This window comes from Malurus melanocephalus, unplaced genomic scaffold (assembly GCF_030028575.1).
Source record: "Malurus melanocephalus ecotype Western Australia unplaced genomic scaffold, MMel_1.1 scaffold_32, whole genome shotgun sequence".
NCBI lineage: Eukaryota > Metazoa > Chordata > Aves > Passeriformes > Maluridae > Malurus > Malurus melanocephalus.
In genome coordinates, this window is record NW_026623264.1 from 1759309 (window position 1) to 1786208 (window position 26900).

Below are 26900 nucleotides of genomic sequence, written 5' to 3' on the forward strand. Positions count from 1 at the left end.
GATGGGTGCTGGGTTATGTAGACATCACGTGTCTCCACCTGGCCAGTGGAATGTCCTTCCTCTGAGGAGTCATCCTCCCTGCACAACCTGCTGAGTAATCTGCCACCCCATGGACCTGTCTGCCCACCCTGATCATGGAGCTCCTGGTCACAGCGCTCACTAGGGCTGCCTTCTGTGGGAAGAGGGACCAGCCACCATTATTCCTGGCCTCACACATGCCAGGAGAGCTGCTGGATCCTGGTGGGTCTCTGGGCTTCCCTGGCTGAGGAACGCCCCCTGTAATCCGTGTTCCCTGCTCTGCTGTAGAACACACCTGCACCGGAGCTGATTATCTCGGTGGATGTCATGTTTCAGCCCTGTCATCAAGCTGCTCATTCTCCTAAAACACCGGAGCATCCTCAAATACATAATACATGTAATTTGCTCCATATACACCTCTAAAATATTATGCCTTATTATCCCTATCACAACATAATCAGCATGTAAAATCAAACATTATTTTTGGATGAGGTAATGGTGGTTCTCTTGAGAGCACTACATCAATGTAGYTATTCCCTCTTGCACATAATTAAAATTAAGCTATAGAATACAGAGCATGAGATACTTAAATAAAAAAACTTCAATACTGAAAGCCTAAAGCTCTTATTTGGAAGCCCAAATGCAGATTTTGGATTCTAAATTTCTACTCTTTGGCCTAGTACTTCCATAATTTAATTATGAAATTAGTGCTAATGCAAGAAAACAATGTTTATTATGGTACTTAGARCAAATTATACATAAATAAACATTAATATTTTTCTTTTCAGTATGTTAAAAAGCTTGTCATATACCCTTTTAACGTGGTGTTTAAGGAATGTGTTTAAAGATCGGATATTATTTGCTATTACATCACTCTGGAATGAATTACTCCAAATAAATCTGTGCAAAGTGAAGGAAATAAGCTATTTATTTTATTTTTTTCAAAGAAATAAGAACTAGTACAAGGGTGTAAATCTTAATGTAGCTCACCCATCCAGAAACAGAATACCTACTTTGGAGCTTGTGAGTTCTGACTGAATTTTTTTCAGTGAATTTGAAACTTTCAATTACAAATATTACTACTATTACCATTATGATTACTATTACATAAAGAACAACATATATAAAATCAGATTATTCATTTACCTGGCTGTACCACCTACTAAATTCAGGTGGGTATAGTAGTTTTCARCTGATATACTCTGGCATTGATTCACTTTATACAGTCTTAAAACTGACTGCTGAAGTTTAGAATTTAACCCAATAACATTAATAAATCTCTAGGCTGAGCTTTGAAAAACCAATTAGGCCATATATAAATCAAACTGTGCTTCAGAGATCACTGCTGAAACTCTGCCCTTTGYGTTCAAAATGTTCAATCAGTCTTCACTATTTTTTAAGTTAAATTAAAAGTATTTTTACTTGCATAACAAAAGAGCTGTTCTGATTACAGAGTTTTCTGGAATGCGTTGGATGAAAGAAGATTTTTATTAAAAAACATTAACTTGTGGTATCTGGAAAAATGTGCATCATTGGCCAAAGTTGTGACAGATGATTSCCTGCCTGTAAAAGCAGCCTCTCTATATGMCAGGAAGGGTTCCCTCTGAGCCTGSGTGAGACAGCATCAGCTTTCAGGTTMCCACTTTGARTTAAGTCTAGACCYGAAGACACTTCTACTCTGTGTGTTAGATATGTTCCAAATCCAGCTTTGCCTTTCATCATACTATTGCTGGGCAAGGATACCCAARCTCTGCAGCTCAGTGGCAATGGTGCCTACAAATGTCTTCAGCCCAGATGTTTGTGCTCATGAACTAGACAGCTCAGGGCTAAGTAGGGTCATCTCTAGATCTTTCAGACTCAGTCCTTCATCAGTGAGAACAGATGCTTTAAGCCTAAGGCACATCCAAACCAAACTGTCCACAGTTTTCATGAAAACCTGTCAAGCTGCRATCAGCCTGAGCTTCCAAACCACCAAGCAAGGACTTTTGAGTTTCTGAGATGGATGCAAGGAATCTGCCCTGAGGTCACAGAGCTTGGGAAACTGGCAGACCCTGCTAGTAAAATGGTGATACTCCCAAATGAATGACAAACTGTGGCTCCAGGAGGACATGCTCTTTCAAAAACACCATGTGTCTGCAACACATTCAACAAAATGTGCCATTTCTGTGAACTGAAAGCCACAGTCTGTGATGAGGTCTAGTCCTTACAAGCTGCTTCCCACAAAGAACAGGCTCTCTTACTCCCTTTCACTGTGTATTTCTCTGAAGGCTTCTCTGTGCACACTGAACATGCTCTTCACTCCCTGGACAAGGATGATCTTCCGGACTGGAGCTCATGTTCCCCAGACATAAGGGTTAGAGCTCATGTACAAGGACATGAACAGAACTGCTCACTCCTGGGTGCCTCAATGTGTGAGGAGGAGAGACTAAGGTATAGACACAAACTATTACATTTGAATTTGGAGATACAAGACAAACTGGCTTCTTATGGTGGAAATGCAAAGAACCAGGCTTGTCCAGTGAGCTCTTCTGCCTCCATGAACCATCTGGAGCAGTTTTATCATACACAGCTTCCAAGTTCTTCAGTGAATGAACTGCTGTGCTGTATTGTTAAGGCTGCAATATGTTTATTAACAGATGATAATCTACCACCCCTAAGATGGGACTGATCAGCTTCCATTAAAGTCAGTGACGTTGACAATTGTATATGAAGTAGTTACATAGCTGGCTATACATAGCAAATAAAAACACACCGAACTTTATTAAGTATGCTGGTAAGATATAGAAAGAGTAGTATTTTCCCATTCTGCTCTGGTTAAAATGAAGTATAACCAGAAATCAGAAACAGGGCTGGAAAATAACTAGCATTGTTATACTTCTGGACAAATCTGAGAAATCAATCCTATACATGCAATTCACTGATGGTGCTTATATCCAAAATAATCATATCTTTACATTCAGCTACCTTAATGAAAGAAAATGCTACTTCAAAATTTAAAGAAACCAGCTATTTTATTGTAAGTAYAAAAATAAATACTCTAAGGAATGGAAGAAAAAAAGCATGTTCAATAATTTCATTACATTCTAAGATGCCAAATCATCTGTGAGTGGTTTCTTTTTAGATGAAAAGAAATCAAAATATAGGACAGATGTTGGACAAACCACATTTGAGGTCTATCACACACTGGCATTTTTCAAATTATTTTGGCTCATCTATTGAATAAGGTGTATTTTGCTTGATTTTGAAAAAGGAAACATCAGGAAATATTTAAAGGCCAATTGCTGCCAATTAACTTTGATCAGCAAAAGTTGCATTTGAATCTTTTAGATTCTTTTGCCTGTCTGGAAAAACACACTATTCTAAAATCTAGCAAAACAACAACTTGATGATTAATGTGTGTTGGCAGCCCCACCACAAGCTTGCTTAACAGCTGGATTTTAAATAAACAGCTGTCTTCACTATGATGGGAAAGAAATCTGACTGTTTTCATGTTTTTGTGTTATTAAAATATGATCAGAAATTGCTTTTTTCCCTTTTAAGATGAAACAGYCAGGCATTACAGTGACAGTCTCTTTCAGCAGCTTGGAGAGTTTTGGAACAATCTCACAAGCATCGCCAAACCATAGGGTGTGTAGGCTGAAAAAGCCCTTGGCAAGGCACTCCCAGCTCCTCACTGCACGCTGCAGGCAGAGAAGCCCTGGCACAGCCCAGCCCCTGCCTGCTGAAGGGAGAGCAGCCTGGGAACAGACCATGGAGATGGACAGCCCATGCAACATTAATGATGTCCCTCGGGGCTAAGGTGACACTTGGCCACAGTGGGATGTAAGCAAGAAATCTGTACCCAGCCATCCACTGTTTATAGAAGCTGAAGTTTAATATTTAATGCCCTGTGCAGACTATTGAATTCTGCATGTTTATAGGTCCTTTTGGTGTATTCACTTCTGACACTTGTCTACTGTCATCATAAATGCTAAAACCTTTGAGGACAAAACTCTTCCATTTCAACTGTAGCAACCTTTGAAAGCTAGTCCAGACATTTAGTGTAGATATTATTAYATAATCTAGTGACTTAATGATACAGCTATTGTTAAAGCAGTTCCATATTGAAACTCTGCAAATAATTTCCAAACCATCTAACAACACATAAAACAAGGCAAATATTAAATATTAAATCATCTCTATGTGTTTTAAAAGAAGGAACACTTACTTCTAAATCGTTAAAGAATAGGTGCGTGTCYGCCAAATTGAAAATCATCTCTTCCATTCGGAGTCCGAGGGACACAGAAGTGGGAGGATCCTAAAAGAGGAAATTAAGCAAGTATACCATCAATACCCTGCCTAACATACAAATACAAACCCAAATACAAACTGGAGAAACAGATTTTCAAAAGACGCTACTGATATTAAATGCAACATCTGCTTTGTCAGTTTAACTGCAGTAATTGTCTCACCCTGCACTACAACTCTTACCACTAACACTCAAAAACATGGCTTTAATTCGGCTGACTCCAAGATTTTGCTGTGGGACCCTCTGTGGTCACCCTCAGCCATTCCCAGCATAGGATCTTTGCTCTCTATGCAGGAAGGACAAATCCATTTCACCTAAAACTTCTCCAGATTCTATGAATGTTCACAAGTTCTACATTTAACCAGGACCATGATAACGCTATTGTTACTCAGAATAAACTCTCACTGGTCAAAAGTGACAGGATTCAGTCCTGGAAATACCTAGTGATTTTAAAGCAAAGAACTATTAATGTCTTAATTGCAAATGGCAATTATATTTAAAACCACTCCTTGATTGTCCACAAAACYGTGCTTTAATTATGCTTCCAGTTTGGCCCACCCATGCAGAGTGAACAAAACTATTGTTTGTTATTAATACATAACACACTTTAACTTCTCTACAGAAATTACCATAACAACTTATTCCTTACTGAGCTAATAAAYTCAAAAAGCATGTTCAGCATTGTGGTTACCAAATGCATCACAGATGTTTGTCTTGTTTTGATTTTTTTTGTGTTATATATATTTTCAATTTGAAAAATCAAAAAGAAAGCCTAATATATACATTTGATATATGGTTTCTCATTTATAATGCCAAGTCTATCCAAATGCACAGAAGCATGAGTTTGAAAGGACATGTTATATCACAACGCTCTCTATTAATAATGTTTGTTTGGAATTATATTTTAAATAGAATTACAGAAGTGACAACCTATATTTTAACTTAAAATAAGTTACCATTCTAGACTTGATGACAAGTTGCAATTAAAAAGCAAGAGATGCAGTCCTTAGTTTGTTTTTCCACCTCTCAATCAAATTAATAGGTGTTTCAACATGATCTCTGAACTTTCAAACATTTTTCTGTAACTACTGGTTAAAAGGCAAAATGCATCAGTAGTAAAGAGCTGGAAAAGAATGGTGATTTGGYAGCCTGTTTGCCTTCTGGAAATGCCAAGACCCAAGAACTACTAACCAGAGAAAGAATTTTTGAAATTTAGAAGGAAAACTACATAGAGCAGACAGAACATCTATTCTTGCACTCACACGCATTAAGTATTTTTTTTAAAAAATAGCCCTTACAAATAAAAGATTACATGCTATTTTGATGAAGTTTGCCCTTAAATATAAGTCTTCTATTTAAACTGGCACAGCCAAAAAGAAAAAAAAAATGGCTTCTTAATTCAAGTGGAAAAACTTTAAAATATGAACAAAGGTATTTTTAATATTACTCTATTTGTAGACCTACGTCTTCYTTTACTTTAGTTTTGAGGGCATGTGAGGTGGAAAGCAGGTGCTATTTTCTCTCTAGCTAGGCCTGAGGCTTCTTTTCCCTTTGACATTTCTGCTTATCTTTGTGCCCAGTTGGCACTTCATCATCCTACACAATTCATCAGGTTTCTTTTTTTTAAACAGACAAGGATTTCTGTTGTGCCCGAGTACTAACAGAAGCCACCTCACAGAAGCCTCTGCTCTAGTTAACAAAAGGAGTTAGATGARCTGCAGGTCTAAGACACAAATGAAGATCACTAGCTACATCTTGATGATCAACCRCTAATGCAGCAAGGTAGAACTAATTCCCTTCTAAGCTTCCATCCATAAACAGGAACATCATTTTGAAAAGCAGAAAAAATGGGCAACAGAGCATGATATTGGTTATGAGCCATTTGACTAATTTTAAACAAGTGGCTGCAAATACATATTTTACATTTCGGTGTACACAACCTGTTTCTTTTATTATTAAACATTTTAATCACATTTCTGAGTCAGTTAAACCTGGTTTTTGTAAAGCTTTCTGACCGTTTCACTCCAAGGTATTTTTACATGGCAGAAATGAAAAAGAATGTTTTTTTCTAAAGTAAAACGAAAATAATGTCATTTATTAGATTAATTTAATTAGGCAGAAAAAAAAATTAAGAAACTCATCAGCACGTACAGAAAATGTCAGATTAAATAACACAAAAGCTAAAAGAACAACATAGACTGCTTTCCAAAGAAACTTTAATTCCTAGATTAAACACAATCTTTTTGTATAGGAAGTTCCACAAAAACCATGTTAAACTGTAGCTCTCAAACCTACATATTTAACAGAAGCAAAAAATTTATCAGCATTAGGTTTTTAAATAGCTGTGTAGTCACGAATTTGTGACTGCTCTAATAAAAAGAACAAGAACCTTGGTTTAAAGCACCACAGTAGATCAAACTCTGCCATCAGATGTTGCAGCGGGGGCTGTAATCTTTAAAAAAAGACAAGGCTAGAACAAGGTTTWAAAAAAATAATCCCATGCCGAACCTTCTTTTGCAATTTTAAGCCACTAATTGCTAACTAATTACTGTGAGGTGTCACACAATGAGTAGGAAAGCTAACAATCTCTTCTTGTTGCCTGGGATTTGCAGGTTCAGTCAGTGCCTTTTCARGTATGGTCAAAATCAGGTACAAATCTCCAAGGGAGGTACAGTTTAACTAAAGAAAAGAAATACCAATGTCAAACTGCTTAAGCAGGCCTTTTGTTTTGAATACTGGCATTGGAGCCAAAACATTGCCTCTATGTCATTTCTAAATTCTACCTACTGGATTTCTTTGTTTTGTGGAGAAACAAGAAGCTGAAAAACAGGAAAGTTCACTTTGGGTACAAGGCTTATTTTCCACTTAAGCCTACAGGTCACAAATGAAGGGTTAAGTGAAACCAGGCTTTGTTTTTCTCTATCTCTAAAATATATTAAACCACAATAAAATTCCTTATAATTTAAAGGAAAATTCCTTTTAAAAACTGCTGCATGCAACTGCTCTCACCGAGGATGGAAATGTATGTAAAGATCCCAGTATTCTAGCGCCAATTCTGAGATGTATTTTCACCTGCTCCAAGATCCTAAACGGCTCCAACTTTTTCCAAATTCCAAAACTTAATCAGCCCTAATGTCAATTAAAGTAAATGATAACTTTATATTTGATAAACACATCTCTTTCTGTACATATGAAAAAGAATTCAAAAGCATATGGAAATCTTTTGTTTCTTTGTCTTCTCATCTGGAAGGACAAATCATAATCTTAGTGTTTCAAACCTTTCCATTAACTTCATGATTTTCATCCGTAAATAAAAATGTAATGCTTTATGGACTCATTTTTGTCATGACTGCACAAACTGAAAAATAAAGGTATTATTTTGTTACAACAAAGCTGAAGGACAAAAGGAGTAAAATACARCACAACAGCAGCAAAAGGAGAGCAGGTGATAAAAACAGATGAAAAAGTAAGAAGATACAGAAAAGGGTGGCACAAGGAACAAGTTAGGAGGAATGAGGTAGAGAATTAGGCAAGGAAAATCAATCCTTTCAGCAGCAAGSCCGCACATCATTCATAGTCATTCACCATGAAACTCACTCAGGCATTATGAAAAGACCTGAATGCCAAGTTGCCAAATCTCCTATTATTTAATTAGGACATTTTYGTTTGTTTGAAGATCCAGCTTTTGTATTTTAATGATTATGCGATCAGCCCAGATTTAATTTTTAAAGGGCATTTCTAGCCGTCACCACAGTGCAGAAATATAAGAGAACACGATGTTAGATTGCCCATAAACAAGAATACAGGGAAAAAGAAGAAAAATTCCCTTCAACTTTTTTTTTAAATTCAGATTGACTTATGGTCTGTATTTCTGATTTTAAAGGCCAGTAATCACTGGCAAACAATCTTTTAAAAACATGCACCTTCTGCTGCCACAGATAAACCTCAAAATTCTCATATGACAGATGTATGTTTTAGCATGTTTGCTTTGGACATTTGACACTGTCTTCCTCYAACATCCTTGGAAATTGCTAACTGTTGTCTAAAGCTGTCAAAAACCCAAGAGAAACTCTGTTTTGAATGAAACTTTTAGAAAACAAAGCAAGAATGGCACAGTTTCATGACAGCATCTGAGACCCAAGGACAGGCATGTTGCCACTCCTCACCAAAAAGATTTAATATTTATCCATAGCATAAGCTCTAATGCTGCCATTTCTCCCCACATCAACAGTTGGCTGTCGTTTAGCAATGCAAGAATATTGTGCCAGATGCCCTGAAACCAGAGACAGTCGGGCAAAAGCTGCATCTGATGTAAACAGTGCCAGCAGTGATGGAGCTGCAGCCAGRAGCCAGCTCCCTCCTCGCAGCACAMGGATTTATTTCTCTCTGAAACTGAGTACCAGCCACTGTCCTCAAGCATCCAGCAATAAAGTSTTTATGCTCAAGCCCCARTTAATGAATCCACTACAGGGAACTRGCAACACATGGAAAAAATATGCTCACCTTAGTACTTCTATGGCAATGACTAATTAATTAGGCTTTTCCAGTGCTACTCTGCTGCCCAAAAGCCAGTGGTGAGATTCTGCAGTCACTGAGTTTTTTTGTGAACACTGGGATTTGTTCTCTTCATTCGGAACCAAACTGTCATAGATTTTGGGATGCCACAAAAAAGCTGGTTTTAGCTTGAAAAATGGAAAATAACTTTTGGCAAATATTTAATACTCTTCTATAATGCTTTCGTCCATACATACCTCTACAACAATTGTTGAAATATTAAAGTTCTAGTTTCTTTTTGCTACCTAAATATAAACTAACAACACATAGGAAACCAAGGCTGCTGAATTAATTAAATATAAACTAACAACCTCTAGGAAACCAACACTGCTGAATTAATTTGCTTTTCTGACAAATAATGAAAAAACCTAATTATATTCCTCAAACACATAAATTACTATTACAGCAAACATTTCTGAAAACAAACCTTATCTGAACAAGCAAGAAAGATTGCAAAGCAGTACTGCTTTTGATTTTTATAGTGAGAAAAGCTATTGAGAGATACTCAGAACCTGACCCAGGTACAGACTGAATTGGAGGTAGCTTTGCCCTTCACTTGGCTTGGTGTAGGGTAAAACCTTTTCGTGCTACACAGAAGCTTTACATCAAGACAGAGGCATTACATGGAGCTGAAAAAAACTTCTGTTTTTGTAAAATTTTTCTTTACATGTAGAAATTCTTAACAAAAATCACATTCCATTTATAACTCACAGGAGGTGAACATAAAAGGCTATAACAGATTAGAGCACAAGCTGGATGTTAGCTTTCAAACACAATCTGAAAAAWGTCTGATCTCATAAGAACATTCCATTCATAAAATGTTCTTATTYATCTAAAATCATGTTTCTCTTTTGAGAGTTATCAAGGAAACACACTGTCTTTGGACATTTTCATCAGTTCAGTTACAACTTACAGACTGTGCATAATAGAAAGATTTGACTCATAAGCAGAYTTTCAAAAATACCAGTCAATATGTAGATTAAAAAAATGTAAGGTAAAAAATTTTAGACTGATTTGGCTGCATCCAAAAGTATTCTTCCTCCTGCCTTCTCAATACAGAGCACAGCCGATCGGTCAGAAACAAAATGTTATTTTAGCAATCATTCCTGGAAATTCTTCACTCTCTGAGGGGTTGTAGACCTTTGCAGATTTTGATGATATCAACAGGTTTCAGACAACCTGTATCTACAAACCRAATCTCAAGTGGTCAACGTACTCCCAACACTATTTTAATATGTACTGAATACAAGAGCTGAGTAACTGCAAAGAATGGACATGTGAAACAGCTTGATATTTTTTGTTTTGTAACACCAGTACAGTACCAGTTTGCCTCTAAAAATCAACTAATAATCCGGTATTTCTTTGTATATAAATCATAAAAAAAAATATTACTGAACATTTCCAACAGTTCCTTGACACTTACCCTTCCATATCTGTTAGCATAGGACCCTGTAAGCAAGGAATGGAAAATGATGATTGTCTCATCCAAATCCCAAATGAATACTCTCTGTAAAAAGAGAATCAAATCAATGTGTTCTTCTGTGAAGCTTATACTTGAAATGGAAAGTTAAAATTTGAATCAGTAAGTACAGAAATGGGAAAATTGTATTGAAATGGTTGCACATTAAAACCATAGTTTCCTTGCCATTTATTTTTAAAACAAGGGTTTTTTTCCAGGCTAAAATAATACAGTCTGTTAGCTTTTTACTACAATTGCTATTATATCAAATCCTTCTATTAGAATAGAATTATAGTATTGCCAAATATATATAGAAAATGAGATTGTATAATGTAACTTTTGAAGCCAGATGTGAGATAGAAACTGAAATAAATAAAGAGAAACATCTGAAAATTAAATCTTTGGGGTTACAATTCAGTATTTCTGCAAGTCTTACAAAACAAAATTCATATAACTTCTCTGGAAAATCACCTCTAAAACCAAAACAAAGAAGATTGCTGCTAAGCACTTAAATTCCCTTAATTTATGTTAATTTTAATGCATTTTAGACATGTGAAGAACAGAAACTAGGAACTTGGATGATGTATGTATTAAAATTACAGCATCAGTAAATAATTCTTTTGCTTAGAGACAATGGAAAATATGTGTTTTAAATTTGTCCTCTGCCCACACAAAAAATGATATCTTAATGAAAAATAAAGTGCTCAAATCCAAGTATKTTAAATCCTCGTGTGATTGTATTTCCCATGATCACAAATGGGGTAAAGTTTTGGAAAGGAAAAGTAAAGCAGTGTGGATACTCATAGCTGTGGTGTGTCATTGGAGATGCGTTCTCAACATAAACCAAGGGCCACTGGGAGGAATGTGAACCTAGCATGAGAGAACAAACCCCACTATTGTGCTAGAAGTGTCTCCTGTCCAAATGCAAACCTTTCTTTGCCTTGGGAAAAGCTTGCTCCTTTTTTTTTTTCCTTTTTCTTTTTTTTTTTTGTTTGGTTTGGTTTGGTTTGGTTGGTTTGTTTGTTTGCTTTGTTTAATCAAATGGATAAGGAAACCCCCAGTATTTTTCCAAGAAAGTAGGAGCTCTTCCTTAAGAAGGTTCTTTAGAAGAAAAAGCCTATTTTCTATGAAAATACTGTTAGGATGAAAGGGAGCTTCAATGCCACTTTATTTTTGATGTGTAAATAATACTTCTCTGTGCAAAATAATGATAAAAATAAAGTCTGTAAGAGGCTAAAGACATTTAATATAATGTACCTCCAGATCAGARTCAGGTGGTGGTGAAGGATTATTGTTTCTTCTGCCACGTCCACGTGATTTCCCATCTGAACTACGACGCAATCTATCTGAATCTGAATCTTTAATGGGGGTTGATGGRCTGTGGATTGTACTGTATTCTGTTGTAGTAAAGAAAGCACACTTTTTACCTTTCAGTTCAATCTTCAAAATGTTCATCTTACTTGCTCACGCTAAACMCAGTCCTAACTAAAATAATTAAATAAAAAATGCAAGCAGTAATACTGATTCATAAATTAACTCAATTTAGCTCAAATTAKATGTAAAAACAGAGTGATCAACTATTTTATCAAACACACATAAAAAATAAGTTTAAAAAATCCACTCCTTTAATTATTACAATATTAAACACTAAACAAACCATTTTAAGGGATAGCAGCTTTTCAGAAAAGAAAAGCTCTTTTTTTCAAACTTAAATGCTTTAAATGCTTTAAAATTACCATTATAGTAAATGGTAAGAAAAAAAGAATCCAGGTGTGAAAAAAACCCAAACATACAGAAATTGAAAAAGTTTCCAAATTGYCTTGTTGCAGACACTTTTAGATTGCTACATTTGAGCGAGAAGAATAGAATTATTCCTAAATATAGCATAAAACAGAGTATTTCTTTTCCCATGGTAATTTAAATTTGTAAGTGTTAAATATGCATCAACAATGAAAACGAAACTTCTAGTAATTTTCAAAGGTCTACTCAACATTGAACACTTCCAATGAGTACCTTTAAGAAAGGATATGAATCTTCACAAACAGTACTGTATGCTATTTATTATGCTTCAGCAACACATATTTACAAGAATATTTACTGTTACTGGACAGGTGAAAAAAGAATGGTGATTTAGGTAGTTAAGAACAACAGAAGTTTTCTGAAAACATGCAGGTTGGAAGGCATTTTGCCACTCAACATCCATAGACTCTATCAGTGTGAATGCTTGTAATTAACAAAGCAGACACCCAGCATCAATAATCCTTCCTATCAATTTAATTAGAAGTATCATAGTCCTCAGAAATGCAATAACACCTTTTTAAATCTCTTTTGAAAACTTCCTTTCATAGTCTGAAGTTCACAAACTTTTATTTTGATRGTCACCATGATTTCTTTTTGTTTCCCAAAACCAGTACTTTAGTGAAGGCATCTGGAATKTTTACGTTTCTCAATTTTACTGCTCAGTTAATATTAACTACTCTTTAGAGTTCAGTAGATATGAGTATTTTTATTTTTCATTTTAATCTSCCTAGACCATGGCATTCCATCTTGAACAGACAGGTATACTTCTCACACAAGGGATTCTCTCTTCTAGSAAAACATCCTGTTGAGGTCAAAGGTTAGATTAAGGAGGAGACTCTGGACATCTGTGTAACACCACAAATGCACAATTACTCAAAATAATAACAGTTGCTTGTGCTGAATGAAAGGAAAAGGTCTTGAAATTCTCATGCTCACCTTTCAAATCTACATTTATTAAAAATTAGCCTATCTTATATACTTCACATTATAGATTTACCTAAGTATTTGAGGCTACATCAAACAAGCAAAACAAGTTAAGATGTAACTCAAGKTTAAGCACAGAATCTTCTGAAGACATTTGACCTATACTAAAAGTGYAATTCTGTGTATGTGATAAACAATAAAAATTATCCAGCCACRYATATCTACACAACCCAATAATATATATTTTTCCTATGACAAAGCACATTTCAGAATATTTATTTAAGMTATTTAAACTTTGAATAGTGACTCATCTTTCACCTACTGTACTTAACCCTAAATAAGAAATCCTAACAAATAGTACCAATTATCTCAATTAATTTCTCTGTTTTGCACTATTTTTATTACTAAAATAATTAATTAAAAAGAAAGAGAAAGAAAATGATGTGTAAAATCCTTGAAATAAATTATAACCTCATAAAATAAACAGACCACAGACCACAATTCTATAATAGGTATTTGGCAATGACATTCTAAACATGTACTCTTAAATTTAGATTAATGAAAAATTGCATGTCCTATGGACTAAGTTAAATTAGGGCTGCTTTTGGTCTCTGACACTGTTTTYAGGAGTGTGGCTTTAGTTCCCAGTTTTAAAATTTTTTTTTACAGTCATGCTATACCTAAAAACTTTAAGTATTAAACTTGTGGAAGTAATACTAATACTAAAGAAAATAGGGAACAGATAACATAGAAAGAGTATAAACAAAACTTCATGACAAATAAACAAACAAGCCAACCTAAATGAGTAAGCACACAGAGCAGAGCATGGTGGGGGCGGGAAAGAAAGTTTGTTTGTAAGAGCCATCCATCTTTCCATCTTTGCAAATACCTTTCACTTAAGAATACTGCATTCAAAATTTCAAACGCAGGCTCACAAATTTGGGTGGAGGCTCATTTCCATTTCCCCTTTACAGATAATCTGTCTGGGTGCACCAGACCCTCACCTGACAGAAAAACTCCCAACCCTGCCTCAGGACCCCAAGGTCCCTTCTTGGGGCCACTGCAGCTCCATCATTTCCAAGAAAGATTTGTCTGTCCTGCTGTTATGGATCTCCCCAGGAAATCTACTCTGCTGCTTCGACAACTGTGTAATTAGAATATACAACTTCAGCATTCATTATAGCAGCAGAAGTTCAGTCTATGAAAGGGGGGGGTGGGGGGGGGGATGGAATTACTCCTTTCCTTGTATCTGCAAGCATTTGAAGACTATTCACAGATCCCCTTCATTGCTAGCTTAACCCTTCCCTGTCAATCTTCTTTGCTAGGCTCTGATTGTCACTGTCTACAGTCTCACCAAACTGGACAAAATAAGGCAAAGCAAAATCAAGCAAAACTTGACTTCCTGAATGTTCTGCAGGCTACCCTCCCCTGGACGCCACTTGGCAGGAAAAAAATTGCATTTTGTACAATATTTTCCATAAATGTAAGATTCAACAGTCCTAGATCATCTTCTGAGGAGGAAGTGCCATCAAACTGGTTGTTTCTCAAAGACTTGGCCAAACCTTGCACATGAACTGAATATGAAACATTGCTAATACCTGCAACTTCTGAGCCTACTCAGGAGATCAGTRTGTTACAGTGACAGATGGCAGAACCAATAGGGGGAAAATGTGACATTGTGGGCAAGAAACTTATTCCATGGATGTGAAAGGGAAACCTTTGTGTGCATGGTTGGATTACCAGCTCACAGTCCAATGACTGCTCCCAGGGCCTCATAAGGAAACCCAGTTAAAGAATACAGTGTCCAGCTGAGCCTCGACCAGCCCAAGCCCTGACAAATTCTGGAAAAAGGAAAACAAAGTGGCTGAGGGTACTCCGTGTGCCACTAATATTTGGAGTACTGAGAGCACTCTGCAGGGAAAGGTAGAGCCTGGAAGAAGCTGCCAACATTCCCCATCCCACATTTGTGCAGTTCATCATTCCTGCCTAAATGTATACCTCACACCTGCTCCTATTCAGATCACATCTCCATTTTTTGAGTTCTCATCCCGTCTCCAAAGACCTCGCAGCCCCTCTCAGCATGGTGTCATCTACATATTTAATAGGCAAACACATTCTGTTCCGTCACCTAAATGATTAATGAAAATGTGGTCTGGGGCTAGGCCCAAGGCAGACACTGAGGAATGCTGCTGTAGCCATCCTTCTATTTTAAYAGCAAGCTCTCACCGACTTCTCTCTGGACATGATTTCCTAAACAGCTTTCTATCCTTCTGCTGTAATTTCTGCCACAYTGCTTTAGCCTAGTTTGCTTTTAAGATTGTTCAGTGAAAAGATTTAACTGCCAGGGCATCAAACACTTGCTGAAGTCAATTTACATAGCCACAAWCCATGTTATTATTATACCCATTACTCTATAATCATTGGTAAAAGAAGGTTAATTTGTTCAACTTCAGCTGACTTCATGGTACCAGATACAGTTTAACATCAGCCAAATTAGAAGATTTTTGTTTCTAAAGCACTGAATGCAATTTAATCCTTGATTCTTGAGCATCACAAACACAGGTAAGTGCAGGACAAAACTCTGCCCTCCACGTAATCATAAGCAGAGAAGGGGGTGAGGGTCAGGTCTCCATTGCCTGTCCAACATTAAAGTAAAATCACAAAAGGGAGCCAGCAGCAGCCCAGTTAAATACAAGGAGTTCAGATAAAAGCTAGGAGATTTGTGGCACCTTTTGCCAAAAAAAACCCCATGCCTAGCATCACAAAAAATGACAAGGGCTCAAGAGGAGCCTGAAGACATCCCTGGAAGTGAAGCATTCAGGGGTGCTACAGCTACACCACATTGGCAAGTTGGATCTGTGGGACCAGGCAAACAGTGGAATTATACCAGGCTCCACTRCCTGTTTCTGAGAGGTCATTTCATTGCAAGTCCAACCTGATCCAGTCACCAGGGCATTCTCAACAGAGACTGGAGGATTAGGAACTGTCCTGGAGGACACCTTCCAGGTTAGCTTTAACTGGAAGGACTCTGCTTGTGTCTCCTAGGATTGCTCTGCTCAACCAAAGCTTCACATCAAAGCAGACCCTACTCTAAAATGCTAATGCAGGCACACCCTAAACACACAAACAGCAGGTCCGGAAATCCCCTGAGACAAAAACATTTGGAAAAGTGCTCAGGGTAAGTCTTACACAAGCCTAGCTGTCCTTGCTGCTGCCAAAGTGTCTGCTGATGGCTCCTGTGGCAAGCAGGGTACAGGACAGCAGATCCATCTGTGTGGACCAATACAGGCCATTTCTGTGTGTAGCACACACCTTCACAAAATTGTATTAATAATGTAGCAACAGTTATTCTGCATCCATGGACATTCATATCATTTTATGCCTCCCGGCTACAGCAGCTCTCTGTACTTTGCCCCAGGCAGACACTAAATAGAGTTTATTTCTGCTTCACACACTCAGAGTTCCCTCTTCTGAACCTTGGTTAAGTGTTCCCACTTAAAAAACCCACTCTTGACCTCTATAGTTAGTCAGAAAAAAAMCATTTTAAACCCAGATTCTATAAATGTCTTATTTTCCAGGTGTGACTGGAACTCCTCTGCTCCTGACCTGGTAGCRACCCCTGTGGTATACGGTGACATCAAGCCTGACAAGAACGTAACTGCAAGGAATAAAATAAATTCCRGTTCAACTAAAATACATGAACCATACTGTATCAGACTTTCCTCTGTGCTTCAAGGCACCAYATAACTGCAACTTGACATAAGAGTTCATAAGCTTATACTTCTCTTTATACATTRCTCTGGGCAGTCACATATGGTTTTGTCACACAGGACAATTTGTCATCATCGCAGAAATAAAAATACCTTGATTACTTATGAACAGATTCTACAGCTGTAGAGATAGCATTTGTAACACCATATTCTGTAATTAATTTCTGTTTGTTATRGACATTCCCCCTAAGTAATTGCTGCATTTTCTTACTGTTGATTTCAATATAGCAATAGYGTCCAGTGACAAATATGGGGACAACTGGCTATACCAAAAAGCCCAAAATCAAGTCTATCTCTAGGTAAATCCAACTGRTGAGTGTGTGGGTAGAGCTTTTGTTGTTGACAAAGGCATTGCAAATTTTGTCAGACTTTTTCCCTATGACACTGAAAGGTTATGCAAAGAAGAGTAAACATAAAAAGTAATCATATCTCTTGTCACAATGTAAATTGTATGGATGAGGTGGGTCTAGGGTAGTTAGTACAGTCAAATGTCTCTGCAAGTACATATGTASAAATATTTTCCATTTAGATTGTGCCCAGATTAATGGTTTTCCTTTAAATCTCCTATTCAATTTTGCCAGTGTTATTTCAACTCCTGTGGACCACAATAAAAATATAAGCTCAAGTAATTTGAATTTGTCACTCACACTACGATTTTCTTACTTTTGCATAATTAAAGTTTCCTTTTGCATAAATAAAACTAAACACAAATTTCATGAGCACTTATACAAACTGCTACTTGCATACAACTGGACCAAGATTAAAGTGCAACAGAATGCCATATATTTGTGAAATTTTTTTAAACTTATCTATTAAAAAATAGCATAATATTTGTAGAAAGTAAAAGCACTAAATAAGTATTGCAAGAAATACAATAATTCCTTTAAGCAGGACCATAAAAGTATGTCTCCAGTGCTGTTTTGACAAAATGTCAAAATCTTCACTTGAAAAATGAATCTAATGTTTGTATATTGAGAATTAGGATCATAAACTTGACAAAAGCTCTTGGTAGTCTATCAAAAACAGTGTAAAAATGACTACTTATTTCAAAGCTTGGTTGAGTTTTGGACYTAGGATTGCAGATTTAAGAAAATTACAAAATATCATACCTAACAGTATTTACAAACTGTATATGACCACAACCTCAAGAGGCCCAGATTTTTTTCTCCAGCTTTCTTTGTTGAAGAAAAAAAAAAAAGAAGCAACTCTGTAATCGGCCAGTAGTGTCTGTATCCATTGTAGTTATTTCTTTCTTACTCATCAGTTCCGTTTTCAAACAATTTGAAATCATTGTTACTTTTAATCCTACYGAAACCAAAGATGAACATCCCAGGAGAACAACCATTGTCRGAAAAGCAAAACCAGTATTGTACYTTGCCATTGTAYYGAATTTAATTTCTGTTTTACCARATTTTCTGTGACTTTCCTTCCTTAYATAAATATATCCTTAAATTTTCCATTAATTTATATTTATGAAAAGAAACAAACATCAAAATACCAGTAATCTACTGCAAATGTAACAGTATTAGTGAAAAGTTGCCTATATTGACTATTTGCTCTGTGCCACTTTTCTCTCTCTAATTTATTGTTATGAAATAAGTTAAGAAACTGTAAAAGTCGCTTTCCCTTTTGTAATACTAAACGTAATACAGTACTAAAGGAAAAAGAAGTTTAGTCTTTAAGAGCAAAATAGCAACCCYTGTCTGAGAGCAAGTTTTGTTGGCTGGCACAGCCTTTGTGAGGTTTTTAATCTGCATTGTGAAGTATGTGAGTAATATGAAAAAAGCCCCAAACCTTCCAGTAATATATTAAACATACTTATTACAGAAACCAAGGAAAATGAAAGATCAAATCTCAAGAACAATGCAAGTCTCTCTTGCRAGAAACACTGTTTAATAAATTATAAATACATCATCATATGAAATAGAAGGATAAATTCAGCCGTCCTGACTAAATTTAAAAAAAAATGCACAAATCAAGATTTTTTTATTACCAGCTGTGATGATGGAGTGGAAACATTTCAAGAGAAACTTATTACAGCTTTAGAAAAGGCAATCTTTTTTCTATATTAACTCCTAGAAATACGGTTATGAATGTTACTCTAAGYATTTTTGAGCATTGGGGTAGGCATAATGGATGGGGGCAAAACTCTGTCTGTCCAGGGTAAGTTTCAACACTGGCAAACAGCTGGAAACKAAGTAAGAAAGCACAAAAAGCACAGACATACACACAGCACTAATTCATCCACTGCCTCCAGTGATCCTTTATATCAAGAATTTCTTGGTGTCTGTGTAGTCTAACCTTTGAGCTTGTCCAAGTTATGCTTGAACTGGCATAAAGTTTTTGCATCCWCAATATTTTGCAGCAAAGACCTACACAGCTTACCTATATGAAAAATAAAGAAATACTGCTTTTGTTCTGAACCTATCAATGATTTTGAATATTGGAAGGGAGAATGAATATTTGCTCGTTAATCTACTTCCATTCTCTTTTATAATTTTAATTATTATTCCTTTCCTTACTATTACAACTTAGCCAAAATTCAACAACTTTCTGATTATGTGACTAGGAAAAACACAGGCTTTTTTCACAAGAARATAACATTCATTCACGTCAGATTTATGGATACAAGGACTATAAACGTCCACGCAAACAAATAGGTTTGTCCTGACTGTGGTACAAGACAGTTTAAAATCCAGAAAGGGAAGAGAAAGAAGAAACACTGAGCATGGAAAAGCTCAGATTCTTGTGCAAGAATCCCTGCCTGTTCTAGATTGCACAGCAAAAAAATTTTCAAATTTAACTAGTAAGTGAGGGAAACCATAAAAGATTATATATATTTGRACAAGGAATTAAACACACTTCAAGTGAAATTATCTGAGTTTTCTGAGTCGGCAAAACTCTACTAAAAATGTCACAAGAGCACATAATTACTTTCTCGCTTTCACATTTTTCTTACCAGACTCTTCTGTTTCACTTACTGGCACAAATTCACAGGAACCACCTATGTCTGTCAAATTATTCTGGTGCCTCTGTAAAGTCTGAAGGCTGTTCTGTGCTTGTCCTGGCATAGYTCTTAACCACACAGATTACATGTTTTTTTTTTTTAAATATAGAAGATGGCTAAGGATAGACAGCTGCAATTCAGCAGCTGGAGCCCATCCTACTAAATGTGATGGCTCTGCACTGCTCCCCACCATCCCTCATTATGAAACATTCCAGTTGTGGTAAAGAATCAGCAGCTTGACTTGAGTACATRTGGCAAAAMTGCCTAMAGAAACTTGACTAATTGTAATAAARATTTGTTTTGTTTATTCCTTTGTTCTGTGTTTTTGACCCAACTATGGATTTCCTTCTGTTGAATACGCCTTTCACTTGTCCCCATTTGACCAGCATTCCCTTCCTACATGTTGATTCCTCTTCTCTTTGACCCCAGCCTTGCTTTGTCTTCCAAGTAAACTCTGTATGAGCTCAACTGAGGCATTGGAATAAACCTCAGCAACAAAAAAGTAAAACCATTTACAGTGTCCAAGGAGAAATGGAAAGCACAGCACTGGATTCACTGTCGGGTCCTTGCTTCCTTTCTACCACTATTGAAGGTTKGTGAGGCAGCAAAAGATTCTCACCTAGTTTCTCCTTAGGAAGCCAGAACTGGTAGGTCAGCCACTTTAAACTGTTCCTATACCACTGGAGAGGCTTTGGCACCTCAGGATTAAGATTGTGGTTAAATTGGATCGAAATAGAGGTGTTCATCTCTCTCCACTCAATACAGAAGGGGCCTAAATGGGCTTGATCCTAACTTAAGTGCATAAAGACAAAAATTGCATAAAGAAAAATGGAGAAATCTGGGTCTAGCCCTTCACCTTCTGCTGACTGCAACCAAGTTGATGGAGATGGCTTTCATTAGGTCCTCCCAGTACAGTGGCCCACTGCAGGTACTTTCCTAAGTGTGCCCCTGCCTCTGGTAGAGGCAGCCAGCCCATGAGAACCTCATAGCTAGATTAAGATTTGTTATTTGCAAACTGTTGGAAGGAGCTTTTTTTGAGAACTGTTAAATCAGTGATGCTAACRTCTTGGGAAAAGAAATGGCAGTCCCAGCAATGCCAGAGGAGGTGTGCACATGTCTGAGCAAGGGCTAAGCAAGCAGTGATAGGGCATCCACGAATGTACAGCTTTCAATACGTGAAATAACAAATTAGAAGAAGAATTAGGAGCATAACTCATTCATGAGAGGGTCCACCAAATTATTTCAAATTTTTAGACAAAACTTTCATAACAAGAGTATGGAAGATGTGAGGGAGAAGACTTCTTAGAAGGGAACTGACAGAAAAGTTCTGCTCAGGCTTACAGAGCACAGAAAACTATTTAAATAGGAGGACAGCCTTTAAGCCACTAAGTTTGAGCCTGGGAAACATATACTCCCTTTCTTTATATGCACATTTACCGTTGCTTTTAGGAACCATCAATGACTGTAAAAAAACACATGCAAAGATTTTGAAAATTATCAAGACACAGATGATAAAACAATTTAATTTCTGTATCTTGATAACAGTTTAAAACTTGATCAGATTTGGGTTTTAGTCTATGAGGAACTTAACTGCTTCCAACTTAAAAAGAAAAGCAAACAAAACCACAAGAAAAGAAAAACAGAAAATTTTTAAAAAGTGCAAAGCAGGATAATTATGCAGATATCAATATGCATCCATATATTCTAAATGCCACAGACCTCAATACACATTCACATATTTAGGCAGATTCCTTTCTCAAATACAATGCACACACGTGACCCTAGGTATATAAATGCACACACCAGCCATATTTTCTTGCAGCAAATGTCTCAAAACATTTGTTTCAGGTGCACTCTCATGCAGAAAAGCATCAGAGGCCTAGCAAATTATATTAAAAATTAGCAGTGCACATGGAAGATCAGTCCCATCAAGTGTTTTAAGAGAACTAAAACCAACCTCCTCCCAAAGAAGTCCAAAACAAAACCAMCTGATACCACTGCCAAACCATAGCTGCTTCTTCCTGCATTACTGAGAAACACGTCTGCAAACCTTGGACTTTCTCTCTGACAGACTTCAAACTTCTGCCATCTACTAACAACCTGAACTATTTAAAAAATCGATTTTTTTTTTTTAATAATGAGAAAAGTATTTTCCCCCCTCATTTCCAAAAACAGCTGGAGCAGTTTGGCATAAATGCTCAAAAAATATCTCAACTAGTAAACGACTGCCAAATTCCACCAAGAAAGGTAAAATGACTGGGAAAAAGGATAAGCCACTGAAAATCTTTTCTTAAAATGGAAACACTTGTGCAATTTCAACTCCCCATTGCAAGCATTATTATGTCCTCTGAAAGTAAAAAACACAAAAACTCTCAGGTGGACAGTTGGGTTTTGGTTTGAAGGCCTCTTGATTTCAGTCTTACTTAAGAAAGATTAAATGGGTTCATCTCAATGAAGACAGACCTTAWAAGCACCATTTTCTTGTTTCGTGTAAAGATTTATTCAAACTCTGAAATATTTAACACAAGCATTTTACAAACAAATACAAACAACTTGCATTCCAGATAAACTTTAAAACTTTTACTAATCCTCTTTTTCCTTTAGTCTATTTTCTGTTAAATTCTGTCCAAGATATGCCACMGGCTCAGGATTAAGAAATAATAAAAAAAAAATCAACAACTACACAAAAAAAAATCCAATTCAATCCTCTTTCAACTTACAAAAACGTGCCTCCTAGGGACCATAAAATCCATGTAATTACCTGCTGCAGGATCTGTAACTGCTTGACTGGTGATGCCAGATGGTGGTTCTTGAAGCTGGTATGTTGCATTTGTGGAGGGTGTTGTAGGGCTGGTGTTACTGTTTGTCATGTAATGTGAAGGATAAGGTGAGCTATTATAATACTGTGCATATTGGCCCTGGCCAAAACTGGGATAAGAGGGATATTCCTGCAAGACAAAAGAGCAACTGAATAGTCCATCAAATGTTTTGCTACTTTTCAGTATAAATTCCAAAATATAACTACAAACACATGTCAGGCTTTGAGCACGTATGCTTCCTGGACTGGCTGCTGTAGGACCTAAAGCTGAGAGGCAGTAAAACAAAATCTAAATTACACCTAATTTAGTATGTCTTCTCATACAAGTAGTTTATTAGACACACAGCTGAAGATGTGTGAATAAGAACATAAACCTCAGACAATTATTTCTAGTACAGGGAGATGACAGATTGAAGAAAAACATTTACAAACTTTAGTTTAACTTGAAAGGATGATAATTTCTTTCAATAAGCTATTTAAGGGCTACATTTTTGCAGTGGATGAGAATTGCAAGTTTGCCAAAGTTTACTGAACTCCTATTTACAAATTTACCTGCTGTGAACTATTAAATCCAGTAGAATTCGTGAGTGAATTGTTTCCTGCATATATTCCTGATGATGTTGTAAAACTGCTGCCTGAAAAGAAATGAAAAATTATGTGAATTACTAAAACAAAGTATTGGAAAATAACTTCCATCACACTATTATATCATAACATTATGGCATATTTGTAATATTTCCCATATGTTGACTGATTCAACTCTATAACATATTAATATAAGGAAAGTGATAATTCATACTTTTTACACTCTGTGTTTCATTACTGCAATAAAAAAAAAAAAAAAAAAAMCAAAMMAAAAAACCTTGAAATTTAGACAGGAATTTTGAACCCACCTCAGCTCTGATTAAAAATTAGGCTATTGCACCGCTCTGAATAACAACACTAAGCACTGTGGAAGTAATGAGGGTTTCTTTACTTTTTTTTTTTGTTGAACAGTATGGGTAAGCTTTGTCCTGAGAGACACTATCTACCCTCACGCAACCCTGGCGGCTGTTTCTCCTCCCACCTTTGAGAACTGTGTCTTCTCCCCTCCCTGAGCCTCAGCCCCTCACARGAGCAGCAAAAGCCATAACTCCCTGCTCCAAACAGCTCAGTCCAACTGCAGAGCCATTAGGACTCGCTAATCGATCATAGACAGCCTTGGGCTGCAAACCTTTTCTCTTTTGATGCAGTGTACCAGGCATGACACAGGAGAAAAAAAGTACCTCTGTGAGAAGGGAGACCCAAGATTGAATTTAGCCCAGAGACTGAATTACTGCCTTCATCTTCCTCCTCCAGCTTACATGAGCCACCAAAAATAGACAGATGGGGCTCTTGATTAATACCCAACCTGAGAAGCTGTTCCACTAAAAGGGCACCAACCCCCTTTCAGCTGTCTTGCCCTCACTGGTTATAACCCAGGAKTGACACAGCTACCAGCTGAGACATATGGGTGCACTGGGTGAAGCTACATAAGCCACTCCAAAGTCTGTAATGAGGCAACCTATTGAACCCATCCAGCAGAGTGTGCAGGTTGTTCACGGCCTCCCTTGCCACCAAAACCTGCCCCAGTGCAAAGATATCCAGAGACCTTGGGAGCAAAACCTYGCAGGTGAGCAAGGGAGACAAGGAGGCATGAAAATCAACAGGCAACCAGGCCCACACAAGCACCAATCCTCTGATGTACCAACATAATTCAGTTAACAACTAATTCCAAAAAGAGGTTACTCATTGGGAAAAGCAGCATTTCTTGAACTCCAAAGAGGACAGAATGCAGCTGGGGTCCATGCTTAGTACAGCTCCTGAAGGCCATTTGTGACCTATTTATTTTTCTTAAACAAAAAASCACCAAACCAATAGGTATTGTAGCAATGAGAAGTCAGAAGGAAAAATATTTAAATGCTTTGTCTGCAAAAGTTACTAAAACRACATGCAAGTTAAGCCTCAAAGAAGGAGATGTGAAGTCCAAGAGCAGTGGGAGTAAAGGATGAAGCTTAAACTTAATGTATGAAATGACTGTAAACATTTCTCTTGTATCTTCTACTAGTGCAAAACCTCTGATTACTGATAGATGCTACTAAACCTGTGAACTAAAATCAGATTACTTCAGCAGAAGAGTTGACATCCAAGTTTAGCAGATAGTACAGATAAACAGTACTAATGAGAAAAACATGTTGTTTTAAATTTAATTTAAAATTGGAAAACAGATGTTATTTTTTTTATTGTAACAAACCTGAAAGCCAAAATAGAGCTGAAAAATATTTTAAATTGCAAAACTTTGAAATGATATTTTATATCTAATAGTGCTCTGGCTGGAAGGACATAAGTCACTGTGTCTCTTCTTGTTTCTGCAGGGTTTTTTGAGTGATGTAGTAATATATTCCAACACAGGTTTTAAAGGTGAACAGTTTGAGCCACTCTAAAAAGATATAAAAGGCCTCTCATAGTTATAAGTAGAAAAAACCCCAGACTTTGAGAAATACATTATCTTGCCTCAGAAAGTTTGGCAAATAATTTGCAAGAGCAAATGAGAAAAGTAATTACATGCCAGCCAGCATCTCTCCCTCTCAGACAAAGACACACACACACACTAACACGCAGATCTCTCTCTTTCATCTCATGGTCAGCACTGGCTCCTATGGAGGAGGGGTAGGGGTCTCCCAGACCGTAACAAACATGAAGCAGGTTTCTCAGAAACAGCTCCATGGGCCACCCAGAACTACAGGCCTGAAGTTGTTTTTAAAAAACWCATGATTTTGCAAATTGTTTTTTAAATATTAGCCATAACATGGCATAGAGCCCCTATCCTGCCTTAGCTGAACAAACACAAAACATAAGAATCACTACAAAACGCACAAGATTTACTGCCCTAAGTTGGCCGGCTACACAGCTTTAAAATGTGATAAAAGCTGTAAATTGCAGGTCAAAGGTCTATTTTGCAAAGAGCTCTGACCCACATTAAAGCTGGGAATCCCAGTCAGCATCGGAAGGCGGCCGGACCCTGCTGGGACTAGGGGCTCTCCAGGCGCTGGGCTCGCCCTGTGCCGCCGCAGGCGCGGGTTAAGGTCCTCCCCCGTGTATTGGCCACAGAAGCCCATTTGCTTCCTGGCTCGGTCTCCTTGCCATGGGCTACGTCTATCATCAGGGCACAATGWATGCGGCAGAAGTTTAGTGCAGCTCTCTTGGGAAAGCCTCAGACGGCCAGATGGGCTATTTAAACTCAAGGTTTCTTCCGTTTGCTTACAGTGTTTAAAAATCCTTGGCAAACTCCCCCTTGTTGTCCTAGTAACTGCTTAGCCATCCAGCACAATATTTTTATACTGTATAATAATAACCAAATACCTTAACGTTTACTTTTTTATGGTTGAATTCCCAAACCAATTGGATAGTTATTCTCMATCATCACAGTCTTGGTAACTAAAACAATGCTGGTGCTCATCACAGGTCTAGCACCCTTCCAGTGATGGGGTACATGGGTGTAGGGTAAAAGCCATGCTTTTATCACARTTAAAGGAGACTCAAATAAGACAGTTGCAAATGGAGTTCCTTCCTTGCTGTTTCCCCCAGCCCTTCTCCACTCCATTTATCCTCACTGAGCAATCCTTATAACTCTGCCAATATAGGAACAACGGCCCATTTCCASAGCCATTATTCATGTAAGTGGTCTTTCAACATCTATGAAGCAACTTATATGAAAAACAGCTTAAGGAACACACTTGTTAAATAAAGTAAGTGGGGGGGAAAGAGAGTGGGGAGAGGGTGGCAGAGCTGCTTGAGACCTCACCCTCTCCCCCARGCATCCTCTCTTACAGAGATTATAAACTTGTAACAAACAAAAACCCAATTAACAGAATAAACTTAGCAAGGAGTCACAGGCAGCAATTCTCCTTATAATTTTCATAAGTTGGCAGCCTCTCCCTCCACTATTGTTCGCTGACTAATGACGCTGTAATTTTAGCAGGGTCAGGAAAAGCACTGGGTTTAATTGGCTGCACACGCACCGCGAGGCAGCGTCCCTACATTGCAGGGAGACGCTCACCACAGGGAGAGGAACCAGAATTAACTCCAAAGCTTTTGAGCGCGAGGTAACCCCAGTCAGGGAACACGAGCATGACAACTGCAAGGCCGCTAGGAAATCCCCTTTACCGCAGGCAAGAATGCCAGCAGGGCCCCGAGCACGCTGTCATGTAACGCTGGGTTGTGAAGTAGGTTGTGGGATCCAT

At 37.3% G+C, this 26900-nt stretch overlaps 1 protein-coding gene across 1 annotated transcript in view; it reads right to left on the reverse strand.

The window, feature by feature from the left end:
* Positions 1-26900, reverse strand: part of EYA1 (EYA transcriptional coactivator and phosphatase 1) — a 145138-nt gene that overhangs the window by 33869 nt on the left and 84369 nt on the right. Inside the window, exons 8-12 of the mRNA XM_057363930.1 lie at positions 23191-23273; positions 22582-22768; positions 11577-11716; positions 10284-10367; positions 4226-4315 (exon numbers count right to left, since the gene is read on the reverse strand). Coding sequence (XP_057219913.1) covers positions 4226-4315; positions 10284-10367; positions 11577-11716; positions 22582-22768; positions 23191-23273 — 584 coding nt within the window. The remainder of the gene's footprint in view (positions 1-4225; positions 4316-10283; positions 10368-11576; positions 11717-22581; positions 22769-23190; positions 23274-26900) is intronic.